This window comes from Morchella importuna, assembly GCF_003444635.1.
Source record: "Morchella importuna strain M04M26 chromosome Unknown Morimp01GS003, whole genome shotgun sequence".
Taxonomy (NCBI): Eukaryota; Fungi; Ascomycota; class Pezizomycetes; order Pezizales; family Morchellaceae; genus Morchella; species Morchella importuna.
In genome coordinates, this window is record NW_025763400.1 from 179,546 (window position 1) to 191,290 (window position 11,745).

The 11,745-nt window shown below is 47.6% G+C and overlaps 3 protein-coding genes across 3 annotated transcripts; 1 reads left to right on the forward strand and 2 right to left on the reverse strand.

Moving 5' to 3' along the window:
* Window positions 1-2,288: 2,288 nt before the first annotated feature.
* LAJ45_01570 (uncharacterized protein) lies at window positions 2,289-2,946 on the forward strand (the record flags this gene model as incomplete). The annotated part of the gene is made up of 3 exons (XM_046111163.1): window positions 2,289-2,426; window positions 2,486-2,590; window positions 2,659-2,946. 3 exons carry the CDS (start codon window positions 2,289-2,291, stop codon window positions 2,944-2,946), a joined length of 531 nt encoding a protein of 176 aa, XP_045975107.1.
* Window positions 2,947-4,704: 1,758 nt separating this feature from the next.
* On the reverse strand, window positions 4,705-6,046 carry LAJ45_01571 (uncharacterized protein; the record flags this gene model as incomplete). The annotated part of the gene is made up of 3 exons (XM_046111164.1): window positions 4,705-4,853; window positions 4,914-5,293; window positions 5,352-6,046. 3 exons carry the CDS (start codon window positions 6,044-6,046, stop codon window positions 4,705-4,707), a joined length of 1,224 nt encoding a protein of 407 aa, XP_045975108.1.
* A 23-nt stretch (window positions 6,047-6,069) lies between these two features.
* LAJ45_01572 (uncharacterized protein) lies at window positions 6,070-7,222 on the reverse strand (the record flags this gene model as incomplete). Its single annotated transcript, XM_046111165.1, has 2 exons — window positions 6,070-6,779; window positions 7,033-7,222. The coding sequence occupies 2 exons, from the start codon at window positions 7,220-7,222 to the stop codon at window positions 6,070-6,072; spliced, it is 900 nt and encodes a 299-aa protein (XP_045975109.1).
* Between the last annotated feature and the right edge of the window lie 4,523 nt (window positions 7,223-11,745).

The following is an 11,745-nucleotide window of genomic DNA, read 5'->3' on the forward strand; positions in this document are numbered from 1 at the left end:
CTCTAAGAACCTTATTTTTCTCTAATCATGATCAACCATGATCAGATGCTATGTACACGTGTGACGTCGCACACAATACGGTTCTTACCATGCCTTTGGCACAGCAATAAATGCGTACTAGCTATAGGTACCTGTTGTACTAGATGTGTCTATAGGGCACTACATGGTACCTTTTTTGAAATTGTTTATGTGCGTCTCTGTCGACTCCCATACCACGGCCGTGATGCGGTAGGTGTGGGGCGTAGGTGGCTTGATGCACTAGGACAATAGTAAGCCTGCATGTCGGGGGTACATATGCGTGAGCATTAGAGTAAGCCGGGTACGGGTGAATCGTGAATTTGGTTTATTCTGATACAATAATCTAAGAAAAATACCAAGTCCTACTATATTTTGTCATAGCCAATAATATCATCTTTAAGGTTTCCGAAATCATAAGTTTATTATTCGGGGCCGATTACATAGCAGGTAAATCTCATCAACGTAGGTACATGTACTTCAATAATTCAATCTTACATACATGTACCTACATTCAGGTACCTGGTTAAAAAACAACGCCGCTCGCCAGTCATCACACGTGATATGTAGTTCAGTGGTTCAGTAACCCTTCACGTGACCTCGAGCAATAAACTACCTGCGAAATCAAACCTAGGCAAGATCTGGAAGTAAGACGTACTTAAGTAGGTTGTAACTGCAATAGTCGTAAATAAAAAGCCTTGTTGCCTTACATATAGATCGATATAGCCGTGCATAATCGGATAAAGCCTTACTAGTATTTTATAGTTTATCGGCGCCATATTGCGAAGAAACCGCCGGCCCCACCAAAGTCACCTAGAAGGCCGCAATGACTGTGATCGTGACATCTTATGAGTATTCAAACAATTATGATATATATCTCACCAGGGCCTCTATACATCCAGCGCTGCCTGATTGTGTGTATGACCCGGCCGGATACGGGAACCCAATGGTGCATGCATGACTTTGTAAATTAAAAGTAGGCGTAGGACACTAGAATTTGGACTTAGATTCCACGTTCCCGGAGAATCGGTTGCACCTAGGCATGGCTCGTTGGGGCGCGGGTGTCGTCTAGTTGTGTTCCGCCTAGGTGCTCGCGAACAAACAATATGGGGAAGGCAAAAACCTGTGACCTATACGAAGTATATGTTGTGTCCTTCGTCAAATAAAACTCTCATGGGTCTATCTTAGCTGAGATGAATATCCCAATCTTTGTTTAAGCCTGGTCTTACATGCCACTAGTACTATACAAGAGGTAATTGTTTGAAACCTTCTCTCCGCCCTGCTACGCCCAGATAGCTGTTTGCATGCATTATCTGCGCCTCTCTTGTTCTGTATGTCTTTATGCCGGAGAGCAGTAGGACAAGAACTCTTTCTCTGGTGTGGATGAGATTTTCAGCTCTCAGCTCCGAAATCGTGCTTGGAAGCTGCTCGAGTGATAATCTGTGATTCGAACATAACTACACACTACCAAGCAGCCGATTGATTAAGATATGATCCAATCAAAATCGATCCAAACACAAGCCTCTTCTTTTGGTTAGTTTATTACTTCATCTACCAACAACCCAGGATCAACAATCAATCAATGACCCATAAACGACCGTGTTGCATTGCAAGGATCCTGGGTCTCGGGCCTCATCTACCTTACGTATCCAACTCTAAAAATTGGTACTAACTATACTGCTACTCCACGTGCGTCATTGCCATCAATGCAACAACATCATGATCACAGCGTTGGCCTCTAGCTCTGAACACGCGTACGAGCAAAGGAATAGGAAGACCACAAACCTAGCCCATCACAAATGAAGTGGCGACTGCACAGACTCTTGTCGATATGAACAAATAACTTGTCAAACCCCCAGCTTCTATTGATTTCCACTGGCCAATTGAAGCCTCCCTTTCATCAATACACACACCAGTATTCGTGAACAATTATCACGGTTTTCGGGCTCTCATTCATCACAAAAATTAAAGGGTTTGCGCCCAAGCGTCTTCAATCACATTCAAAGCCTCTTTGGAAGCTCTGCGATGATCGACAAACATACCAACAGAGATTCTACTAACATCACAGCTCCTAACCGTCTATACAACATGGAGAGGAAGCCTGTAGGTGTGGCGGGAGGGTATATGATAAAGAGATACTACGTCCCTGTATAGCAAAGATTCAGTCCGCATCAGCAGGAAGGAATCCATACAGTTGATCCGATATAAATAGTGACATCTCAGCTTCATCGTCTACCCCATTCACTCTATTTCAAAACCTTATGGCGGTCATAATGAATGACGCTTCCACGGGCGAGAGTTCGAAGCATAAGCGGGCACATGGCGATGAGGGGGAGCCTGAGCCAGGAGAGTCCGGCAGTACTGATGCCAGTGGCCAAAGTGGGAATGATGATGTGTCTGAGTTCTCTTTGGTATCCCTTAGCCCATGGATATATTGGTTTGGCAAAATTCTTATACATACATACCTTAGACAAAGGGGAAGCCCAACACACGTGCAAAAGGGAAAAGGCAGAAAGTCGCTGCTACTGTCGCTGCTACTGCTGCTGCTACTGCTACTGCTACCGCAAGTGTTGAGGTAAAGACCAACCTAGCTTAGTATCAATTCTTACAAGCTCTTGTTACTTACCACAACTGTGAACCCAGGAACCAACAACCCCTGGCACGAAAAGCAAGCGTGCCCCTTCCATTAAAAAGATTACTTCGCCAGAAAGGTCTTTTCCAGCTACGGGTGTCAAGAAGGGCGCCACCCCGTTTATGACGAGGAAGGAGGCCGAGATGGTGTTTGATATGGCGATCGAAAGTGCGAACTGGGGGCTTATTACGGAAAAATTGAATAGTAGCAAGTCTAGATCGAGTGTATCTTCTTCAAGGAATTTGAAGAGGCATGTTCTAACCGTCTTAAAGAAGCAAGCTCTGAGTAGGTATAATTAATAGCGAAGGACTTTTCACGCTTATGAATGTTAGTAAAGACAGAATTAATATCAATATCAGGTTACTACTTCTTGATTGAGTCAAGGCGCAGGTCATCCCAATACTTACCTCTCTGTGACTAATCATCTCCTGTAGGTCCTCACAACACCAACCTTCTAGGGTTAGATAAAGTAATGGTATAATCAAATTTTGTCATTATATTTAATCCCTTTGTGGTGTAGTTGGTATCACACCCGGCTGTAATAGCTTGCTTACCGGTTGGTCACCAGTTCGACTCTGGTCGAAGGGACTCATTTTTTCCCTCCCGTATTCGTATCGTCCATTCCTTTTGCCAAACATCAGAGTAATGGTTTAGCTTTGGACACGAGTCAATTTCAAGTGCAGATACATCATGCACTGAGGGATGGTTAAATACTTCTCATATAGGCAGCCGTGACTTTCTTGGTCCCTATAGAGCATATCTGAGAATAGATGTATGTATAAGAGGAAGAAGCAATAAGTATCGTGAGCATGAGGCTTCGTACCGCATGATACATCTAATTAACCGTATCTTAGTTTTAATTAACTCTCATTTACCAACCACAATTACGTACCGAGATCCCCTTGATATCATATAGCTATAGTAATAATCTGTATATATTAAGATGAGACCCTCCAGTTTAGAATTGTAGTTACCAGGTTATGCTCTGTAATCTCATTTCGGATAATATATATCGATATCGATATATATTCCACCTCGAGTCTCGGAACCAGCGGAATTCAAAGTAGATACGTGATATAAGAAGTGTATGCATATTTGGATTGGACTTAATTGGACCTATGGCTACACGCGCTGAACTGAACGCCCATAACTGAAATAAAGAAGAAAAGGAAAAAGAAGCTTAAGAAGAGAAAAATGCAGCATTAAAAAACGATATCATGATCATGAACGTTGAGGGGAGGGGGGAAATAAAGGCATAAAGACAATCAAAAAAAAAAAAAAATACACACCATACCGAAAGTAAATAAAAAGAAAAAAACATTCACAAAAAAAAGGGGGATAACATTAATACATGTATGTAGTATAATAGAAAAAAGTCAATAGCTACATATATCCAAACTATGGTGCGCATGTGAACCCCCAAGTTCTCTTGTGGTTTCTGTCATTCATCCCTTAAGCTCCCATACATCCGCATCACCCCTCCCATCAATAATCGCGTAGTCAAATAGAATAATAGCCTGCCCCATGAAGAAAGAAAAAAAGAAAAGAAAAATCAGAACAACATAAACCCCCAGAGCTATTATTTTGGTCGTTGAAGAGATGATATAGTAATCATATACCAAAACCGAAAGAACAAGGGGAAAAAATGAAATGTCGCACAAAGAAGGATAAAAACAGAAGAAAAAGAAGTGAATAGCTGAATCTGCCATTACCAGATTCACAACTAAAGAAGGGGAATGTTGACGTCGTTGATAAGACGAAGTCTTATACCCTAAACTAACACAAGTAGAAAAAAAAAGAAAAAAATGGTGTACGCAGACCACGAAAATACGCCCTACCAAAAGAACAGCAAGAACCTAGAGTAGACAGAAAAGAAAGAAAACAACATGCGCGGTACCAGACCATCCTCCTGTCTGCTTAATTCCGACATCAATACTCATCAATCCTCTCAACCTGGAAATCTCTCAGGGAGTAGATAAAAACATAAAGAACCCACACAAAAAAGATATCAACTGACCCCTTCTCTCCGCAATATGTACTAAAATTAGCCCTCAAAATCATCTCCCCATACCTGCCCCACCTCGGAACCTTCCGGCTCGTCCAGTTGGCAGTTCAAAGTCGGGATTCCCTCCAAGTAATTGACTAGACGTCGGTCCTCGCCGCCCTTGGCTCATTCCTCCCGGCATTGGTGGCTGCTGACCTGGTCCTGGCACCCAGTTAGGATTTGGGGGCCTCTGACTGATACTTGTGAAATTGCTGGTTGTACTCATTGCGGGACTTCTCTGGCCATCCTGAAGGTCTTCTAACGTACGTAGTGGCATCTGTTGTTGCTGCTGCTGTTGCTGCTGCTGCTGCTGCTGCGGTATCTGTATTCTGTACGGTATAGGTCCGGGCATACCGCCGGGCATAGGCGCATGCGGGTGCGGGTGCGGGTGCGGGGATTGCGAATGTGCGACATGGGTAGCATCGAATACTGGTGCCACATCCTCGTAGTAACTTTCAGACGGACGAGGAGCGGCATTATTTCCACGGCGGGCAGGAGATGCGTCGGCGGGCGTAGGAAGTTCAGCTGGGGGCGGCGTGCGAGACTGAGGCGGCGGAGTACCAGAGCTCTGTCCATTCCATACTGCACGTGGGGGTACATATCTATGAGTTGTTAATAAAGGGAGGGAAATAGCAAGTTAGAATGTTAAATGGGTAGTACTCATTGTCGTACGGCTGTTTAGTATCATTTACAACAGCCAGCCTGGGCGGAGTGGGCTCCCGCTGCATATCTGCGGCCAACTCGGCAGGTTGCACGCGCCTATCATCATCACGATATTCCTCGCTGGTTGCTGGTGCTGCTGCTGCAATTCCTACTGCCGTGCCTCCTGCTGCTGCAGGAAGCGTCTGCTCAAACTCCCGTCTTTCGTCTACATGTGGCTGCTCCGCAGGGAAATCATATTCGCGGCTTTCTCTTTGTTGTTGGTGTTGTGGCGGGGGTTGCTGTTGCATCGGTCTCCTCTGTCCCTGGCCACCACCCATCATCATGCCGTTTGGCCCCATTCCTCCTTGAGGTCCCATCCCATTATGATTTCCCATTCCTGGTCCCATTCCCGGTCCCGGTCCCATTCCCGGCCCCATTCCATACTGTCCACCACCCCCATATGACCCGCCATTTTGCGGCGGTGGCCCACGGGGCCCAAATTGGTTCGGCCCGGGACCTCTTCTCGGAGGAGGCCCTAGCCCTGTGCCTGGGTTGAACATTCCTGGTCCATTCTGAGGGGGAGGCCCTCTATATCCGCCTTGAGGAGGCCCACCATTATAACCATCACCATTATATCCAGGTGCCGGGCTACCATATCCTCTAGGTGGGAGAGCGCCATACAGTCCCGGATTACCATTATTCGCCGATTGCATTGGTTGATTCGGGTATTGTCCCCTTACTTGTCCCGGTGGGTTGGGCCTCGATAGTGGCCCCGCACCTCTCGGCGGCGGCCCATACCCTCACTCCTATCACTAGGCGCACGACGTAATGAAGGCTGGTTAAACGAACTCGCGCCACCCATCACTCTTTCTTCGGGCGCTGCCGGTGACATGGCTCGCGATCTAGGATTCAATGGGATACACTCTCCCTCCGTCTCCCCGTGCACAGGTTTATCAACTTCGAAAGTAGCGAACTCCGGCACCTTATCGCCCATGTTGCTCTCTGGAATCGGCGGGACTGCCGCGACTTGAGGCTGATTTGCATAAAATTCCGTGCCATTTGTAGGCGGGGCCTCCGCGATTCTCTTCCGACGAGCGACCTTTTGCACAAGCGTCCGGCGCATACCGCAGGTTATGATTCCTGCTATAGCATTGAGAACAGTCGCCCCGAGAACGACCCAGCCGCCCCATTGAACATGCGGTAGGAAAATTAAGATATCAACTAGGAAGGCAAGAAGTGAGAGCACAAATGTTGGTAGCGAAAGAATCAGAATAGCAAGCAAGTATCGTGGGGAATGCGCGGGGCCGTTGAGGTGCGAAAGCACCGAGAGAATTAATAATATTAGAGTAAATAGTGCCGCAATGGGGTGCACAATCAGCAAGTGTGTCAGTGAATTGCGGGCATTGGACTGGAGGGAAAAGTCGGCATTCGAAAGTTCACCAGATGCTGTGAGGATTTTAGGTTAGCAATTTTCCTGATGACTGATTGACGCATGGACAGGACGAGGGGGGAGGAAGGCGAGCTGCAAGACACGGCAATGGTCGCATGGACCAATTAACATCGCGTCCGCATAATGCAAGGCTAGCAGCGGTCACAATAACACCGAACCAGCCCACATCGCAGCCTCATCTACCCTCTCGCCAGACCTTCCCCCCTGCCCCATTCTCCGTAATCTCCACGACCGATGGTAAAGACATACCTGTGTTATAACCAATTGCATAGCCACTACATTGTCCCGACGTACAAAAGCCGAAAACCCCGAAGGTAACGTCGTTATAGGCGGCGAGGTGAATTCCAGGAATGATCGGAGTACTCAGAACACTCAGCAGCAAGAGAGCAAATGCGGCCAGCAGGATAATGCTGAGCGGGGTTGCGGGTCGCATTCGCATATTGATGGTTGGAGAGTAAAGAACCGAGTCTCCGGAAGTATGAAGACGGGGTTCTGGAAGGGATTAAGGGGAAACGAGTGAAGGAGAGAGCGTGAAAAGACAAAATAAGTCTTCGAAGGAGGGAAGGGGAAGCGTGGGTGTTTGTGGTCTGTGGAGAGGTGTGGGAGGGCCCTTTGGGGGGACTAGAGTGAGCAAGCACCTCTAAACACACAGATAGGCACAGACCGAGAAACAGGATCAGGCCAAATGTGGCTGAGCAAAGAAAAAAAGAGTGATGGGCGTTTCGATTCTGTAGGACCAAAGAGTGTGGTTGAACTTGACAAGGTCTGCTGCTGTTGACCTGAAATGCAATGCAATGGCACCAAATGAGTGGAAGCTGAATGTGACAACGTCTCTCTTTTCTGGCTGCGGTCGGCAGCCTTTGAAGGTTGAGTGAACCACAGACAAAGGAGATTCAATAGGCAGGCTGCTGCTCAAGTTATTGATTCGAGTCAATGAACGTGAAAATAGAGAGTGTGAGTGAGTGTGAAGGGAGGAGTGGCGAGTTGCCGTGCCTCGAAGGTGTCGTGATGGGACGAGGACGCGCAGATGTCACTTGAAGTGTGTGTATATATTTGCAACGGCAGCCAAGTATCAAAAGGGAAGGAAGGCGGCGGCTGCGTCTCTAGGTAGGGAGAGGCTTTCCAGAAGCTTGTCTTAGATGAAGATGGTAATATGCAGACGAAGGAGAGAGAGCTTATCCTCTCTGTCTGGATAAGTACATGTACCTACGCAAAGTATGTTTGCATATGATGTCCGACGACGGCGGTATGTGATGATGGGATAGGCTGGTATTTTAGTTCCTCCTTCCTAGAGTATACGCTGGATAACTTTACATGGAGATACCTAGTAGATAGGAAAGATAATGATGTGTCTGTGTTTCTGTGCGCCTTCTTGCAATTGAGGATGTGAGCATGAGGTAAGAAAAAGGCGAATAATCCCCAGACCAGCTCCATGTATTCTATGGTCTATTCATTGCTATCTGTGTATGTGTCTCCCTAAGCACTGAGCTGTCCTAAAGCGACCAACTCAATCCCTCGAGATTCTCCAAGAGACGATCGAAATGTCAACGTCAATCCCAATCCTAATTCCCCCCCCCCCCCCCCCCAATCCATGTTTCCGTCGTGTTAGCCGCCCAACACTCTCACCAATCCGTCCAAACCTTCGAGTCTTCTACAATCATAACCCACAATTCCACTCCCTCTCCGAAGCTCTACTATACTCTCGTTTTCTCTTTTTTCTTACCCGATGGTGTAAAGCACTTTCCACACAACGCCCTGATGTTGCACCATGTTTAAGCGACCCCAATCCCGTCCCCCCCATTCCACCATCTAGAGAAGGAGGCCCACCACATGCATGAAGTACCCCAATTCCAATTTCCGACGCAATAGGCAGAACGGGAAAAGAGAGCTAATCCGGTCGTGTACCTATCTACACTCCCCACACTCCATCATGCCTCTAGAGAGACCCACACGGTTCTACTCTTCTAGTTTGTGTCGTCGTCAGATGTCGTGGCATTTAAATGCTCTGTGTTTATTGTGATTTCTGTTTTCTGGGCGTGGCCGTAGTGGACGCGAAGGAAAGGTGTCCCTGAGACATGGCCTTCCATGTTGGGTTCCAAGTTCCAACTAGGAAGGGAAAAGTGTTTGTCCAGTGTTTTGTGTCAGCATGGCTCTTTTCCTCCAAAGTGGTGGTATTTAAGATGTAGGTACGGCTGAATTGGACCTCCCTCCCCTCGCTCCCCGGTCCTTTCTCACGTGGAGGGGTTGAAAAACCCTAATTCAATTCTACGCGAGCTAGGCCCCATACATAAAGTTATCCCAGGGCATGTAGGTAGAGTACTTTAGGCAATGTACTTGAAAGTGCTAACTCAGCAGCATACATAAGGCGCACTTTGAAATTTTTACTTCTTACGATCTCAGTAGTAGGTAGAGTAGAGTGACAGTTGTGTGTGAAAATTTGGTTGGAGGAGCGAAAGCAAAGATCAAAACTCAGGTTCGAGACGCCCAAACAAAAACAAAAAAAACCAAAACAAAACCCTACATATCATATCTTTTATGCCACTCGATCACTCTGGCAAGAACCCAAAGTCACCGTGCCGAATTCACTAATCTCCGCATTCACTTTTTCTCGCTTTCTCTTCCCTCCTCCCCCTGCTCTTATCAGACTGGGTGCCTACACACGCGTTCACAAACCGTCCCCAGCGCTCGGAGTCGTTGAAATAAAGTCGAGAACGCTCCACTCCAAGTGTATGTCTAGCTTCTAACTACCTACTCTACCTAGACTACCCACTCGGCGTGTCCCTCGCTAAGCTGCGGCGAACGGGCGTGGTTCAGATTGCAGTGACATCCGATAAGATAATCGGGTGACAAAAATAACCGATCACTGGCACCCATAGCAACCAAAACTGTCCTGCGAAGAAACCTCACATCGAGACCTTCGAGGTCAGAAGGATAAGTCCGTTCTTTTCAAGCACCTAATTCCGTTTCGGAGACTTAAAGTTATTCAATTGCTCTCCTGGTTGTTGAATTATTCTGACCTGAAGTGAGGTGATCGGTTATTTTTGTCAACCCACAATAGTTGTGGATGGGATCGAGTGAGACCCGATGATTGTCTGATCGGGTCGGGAAAGGGGTGTTGCATTTGTGATCTTGCCGGAGTCGTTGAGCGTGGAGCTACCAACCGTGGGAGTGTTCGAGCTCCAACTGTGGATAGGGGGTTATCTATTGCGCCGAGTTTCTTCCCCTTTGGAAAAAAGAGCGTGTACCTACTCTAACTTGCGCCATAGATTGGTTGAGATCTGCTCACTTTGAGTTAATCTACTCTGCTCTCTCTACGGCTGTGGCAACGGCATGTATGGATCAGAGCCAATTCGGCCGGGGGTAACCATACCATACTGTACTCTGGAAGTCACTGCGGAACATAACTCAGGGGTTTTTGAGAAACACCAGAGTCTTAGAAACTCTACTCCGGGGCACGTGAGTTGCTCGTGTGGCCGTGTTCGGTGTGGCGTTGTGGAAGAGTTATCAAACTCTCCTCGTACGAGTGATCCTTCATGGCCCACATGCACCAACCGCCAAGGGACCCCAGAAGACGCCTAGAGTTTTACTAAACCCTACTTAAACTGCGTGAACCCCGCAGGCTCACTCACTTGCATCTTCTCCCCCAGACCCTCCGTCGCGGTCACATTATCACCCCCGTGACCGCTGCAGGTCAACCGTCATATGACGTCACTGCTTCCCCACCTCACTACACCCCCCCCCCCCTGGGGGCAGATCTTCTTTCTTGCACAATGCCGAGCAGTCGGATAGACAGGAATAGCTTACTTGCTCCGCTCTACTGAGGTCATAACTGTGCAGGGTTTTCCGAGGGGTCGGTTTTTGACAAGGAAAAAACCGGGATATGTGTGTGTTGGTGATGGGAGATCACAGCGCGCTGCGTGCCTGACTGGCAGCCGGCGCACACACTCTACCTAGTAGGAGACGGTGTTGCGAGTTAGGAACGGCACCCGGGATGACGTTGAGAGGACTGTGGAGCTGAAGAACTATCGTGATGGTCAATGCCTTGATGGGCTTGGGTCACATATTGAAGATCGTGAGAGAAACTAAAAATAGACAACGCGTATCGTGCAATAGAGTAAAGTAGGTACATAATTTTTTGGCGGCGGTGGGAATAGGGAGGTGAGCGGGAAGATTGAGTGAGTTGTTATTGTTGTAGTTGTTGTGGTTAGCATGTATGTCGTAGATGTGTAACTACATGTTCTGCTCGCTGGCGTGGCTTTCCTCAAAGCTGTGGACCCTGAGTTGCTTAACTTGTTTTACAACATCGCAGCTCAGCCAGCTCTCCCTCTCTGAGTATCAATCAGTATGTACCGGGTTAACTAAGCCCTCGGCACACCTTACTTTGGACATCAATGACATGCTTGGCCCGAGTAAAGACCCCCACCGACAGCTCCCATCCAACTACCGCCATAACTCGAAGAATTGGCTAGATCAGAATTACTTATATGGGATACTTCTGATGTAGATCGATGCCATCCAACCAATTATTCAAGCGGTAGTCCCTGGACGGAGATAGCCAATTTTTCGAGTTTTGGCGGTAGGGCACCACCGGGCCTCGGTTCCACGAATGTAACCTTGCTGGCACCACTAGCCCGCCCGCCTGCCAGCGGCCCGCCCCCACATATCCATGACGATCATGAAACTCCACCACACCCTCCCTCGCTGCGGGATGAATAAACCTAACCCTCTGCTGTGTATGTGGGGTATTGGCAATTGGCAATTGGCAATTCTTAATTCTTTTTATCAGTTCGGATTTGTGAGTGGGTGAGGTATGTGTATAGGCGAGCGCTTAGGTTTATGATAGCCGTTTAGACTATATATAACCTGCACCAATCCTCTGGCAGCGTGCTAATTCAGACCGTGGCAAGGCGTCCCAAGTAATTTCTATAGCCGGTCACACAAGACGTCGAAACTGCCTCTTTG